The following is a 2774-nucleotide window of genomic DNA, read 5'->3' on the forward strand; positions in this document are numbered from 1 at the left end:
TTAAAAAATAAATAAATAAATAAATAAAAAAAAAGAAAGAAAGAAATACAGTAAAATGACTTCACTAAGGGCCAAAAAAGGAAGCAATAATTGCAACCTTTAAGTCACTATTATTGAGATTTTCTTTATGAGAAGTATGTTGCCTAGCCTCATTATTCAAATCTAATTTATGCTTATCTTTTACTTTTTTATTTTTAATCTTGAAAGCCAAAGGCCTTGATAATTATCTAAGGCTGTAGCATCCAAGAATTTATTGGCAACAGAGTTTTACGTCTTATCTTTCGTTTTTTAATTCAGTAATGAGGAAAATACTCCATATGCATTAGAAACATCTACTGAGAGAGCCATAAATCTTTCTAGACCAGCATGTTAAGGTTTAATTAAATGCTAAATAGCAAGTGCTGCTAAGTAGATGCCACCTGCATCCCCTGTGCATCTGCAGAATGGGTATTGGTGGGAGGGGACATAACAGTGTCAGTTGGGAGCATCTGAAGTCTGTGGGCCCCTCTGCTGGTTATGAGTCCCCGCAGAAATGTGTGAGGCCATCTTCTCTTTGACACCCAGGTCAAATTTAGCTCTTTTGCTACTGTAGGGAACATAGTTTATACTACTCATCTGTCCAAGGAGATTTTAAGCTGCTTACATGTGTTTTCATTCATTGGCCAGTGATCTTTGTACTGTGGGAGTTGACTTTTATTGTCTTAGAAATAAGTAGCTGAGACCAGGAGATTTGGAGTGGTCATGCTATCTTCATGCTACTGGCCTTTTGTGCAAGGTGTACTGCTCAGGCCGCCCCAGCTTGTTCTCACAGGGTTCTGCTTTCTTTCCCAGGTGACCTTGTACCCAGCTGTGAAAGACTTGCTGCAGGAGGGTGTTTATCTCATCCTGGACCTGTGCACAGAGTCTGACATCCAGTTCCTACGGGCCTCACTGCAGCCCGGAGCTAGAGATGTCTTTAAGGAGCTGCACAGCAACTACCTCAAGTATCACAAGGCTAAGCAGGAAGGAGAGAGAAGATATACTGCCTAGCTGGGCTGTAGGAGCATTGCCAGTGAGGAGCTGCACAGTCTACCCAACATACCACAAGGCTGAGCAAGATGAGAGGGAAGACACTGCCTCGCCAGCCTGTAGAAACATTGCAGGGCCTCTTTGCTTAGCGTTGCAGTCTGAGAGCCTTGGGGGGAGAAGATGTAATATGCTGTGAGGCACAGAGCTGACTTGCGGAAAACCCTTTGGGGCTTATATATTTTTATAGCTTGTTTTCTAATGTATCTTTTTTATAATCACTTTTTTATGGTGCTAGGGATTGAGCCAAGGACCTTGTGCCTACTAAGCATATGCTTTAGCACTTGAGCTACACGCCTAGCCCTGGTATATCTTTTTTTTTGTAATTATGTATTAGAATTCTGAAACTGGGGCCTGGAAGGAGACCTACTGGCTCTTGTAACCTTGCCCTGTGGAACTCTTGGCCTGGATCAGGGGGTTGGTGTCCCCCTCTCCTGGCCATGAATGATGTAGCGCTTGGCATTTTGTTTTCAGTCTACAGTTAAAATCTATTTAAATACCTCTGACCTTTAAATTCTCAACATGGGAGGCCTTCTCAAGATGCCGCTTTTTTCCTTTACTCTGAGATCCTTTCATGGCACTGGGACAGCGTGCTGGCTGCAGATCAGCCTGATCCTCTGGGCTGGTGGACACTCCTCGCAGTGGTGCTTGTGCTCCTGCCTGCTCTTCCTGCTTCAGTCTGTGAAGCTTATTTTGGAGTTTTTTCTCTTTGATTTAAGAGATTTTAATTATTCTTATTACCTAGACAATGTATTTTTATCATAGCAACCTGAGAAAATTAAGAGGGAAAATTTCAAAAACTACTCATGTTGCCCCCTTTTCAGACAACCTTTGCTGTCACTTGGAGTGTCTTGTTTTGGATGATTTGCTGTGCAGGCATGTTGATGTACGTTAGTGTGTGCACATGTAATGAGCTGAATTGATGGAGATAATTTTTAAAGTTATCTTACATTTTCCTGTGTAATACGGCACATCAGTAATAACTTTGGGTCAATAAATGTACTTAGTGTATATTTTTAATGTTGTGCAGTAGTCCTCTGAGTACCATAGCTGTTTGATTTACTGAGTACGTCATGGTTAGAGATTGGGATCTTCCCCAATTCCTTTTTGTATCTGGTGTCTGTAGCTAAATTGTTTCCCTAAAATTAATTCCTATGAATTACAGTTTGTCAGAAAACTGAATCTGTTTTAATAACTTAATATAAATACAGCCAATTGCTCTCTAGAAAGTGCACTAATTTATTTTCCGACTGATGAATCTACTTCAACATTATTGATTTTTGTTTCCTTGATAGAAGAGAGATGCCATTTTGTTCTGAATTTCTTTAATTTTGCTAAGTGATTATGCATTTTTACACTCACCATTTTATTATGTAAATTACATAATTGTCTATTTCTTACTTGAGATGTTTGCTTTTTCACACTTACTGTCTGAGATTTATATTGAAGTTCTTGATGTCCCTTTTTCATTCAGTATAAGAACTTTTACTCATTTTTTCATTAGTACATGTTTGCAGTGCATAAGGATCACATTCATCATGGGGGATTTGTACATGGACATAACATATCTTAATTCTTTTTTTGTCCCCTTTCCCTTCCCTTCCTTCAGCCCTTCTTCCCCTCCCATGAAGACTAAGAATAAAATTTTTCTTAGCCCTGTGGTTTAGACCCAAGGCCTCACACACATATAAGTTAGGCAAGCTCTGTAC

The 2774-nt window shown here is 39.8% G+C and overlaps 1 protein-coding gene across 7 annotated transcripts in view; it reads left to right on the forward strand.

The window, feature by feature from the left end:
- The window catches only part of Urb2 (URB2 ribosome biogenesis 2 homolog (S. cerevisiae)), a 32162-nt gene extending 29708 nt beyond the window's left edge, over positions 1-2454 (forward strand). For 4 of the 7 annotated variants that reach the window (XM_004640810.2, XM_023700833.1, XM_023700832.1 and 1 more), the window contains one exon: positions 832-2453. In XM_004640810.2, coding sequence (XP_004640867.1) covers positions 832-1029 — 198 coding nt within the window. In that variant the 3' untranslated portion in view covers positions 1030-2453. Of the gene's footprint in view, positions 1-831 lie in introns of all 7 variants that reach the window. The other 3 variants (XM_023700836.1, XM_023700835.1, XM_023700834.1) reach the window with 2 other exon arrangements.
- The last annotated feature ends 320 nt before the right edge of the window (positions 2455-2774 follow it).

The sequence above is a fragment of the Octodon degus genome, unplaced genomic scaffold, assembly GCF_000260255.1.
Source record: "Octodon degus isolate 3935 unplaced genomic scaffold, OctDeg1.0 scaffold00127, whole genome shotgun sequence".
NCBI classification, from domain to species: Eukaryota; Metazoa; Chordata; class Mammalia; order Rodentia; family Octodontidae; genus Octodon; species Octodon degus.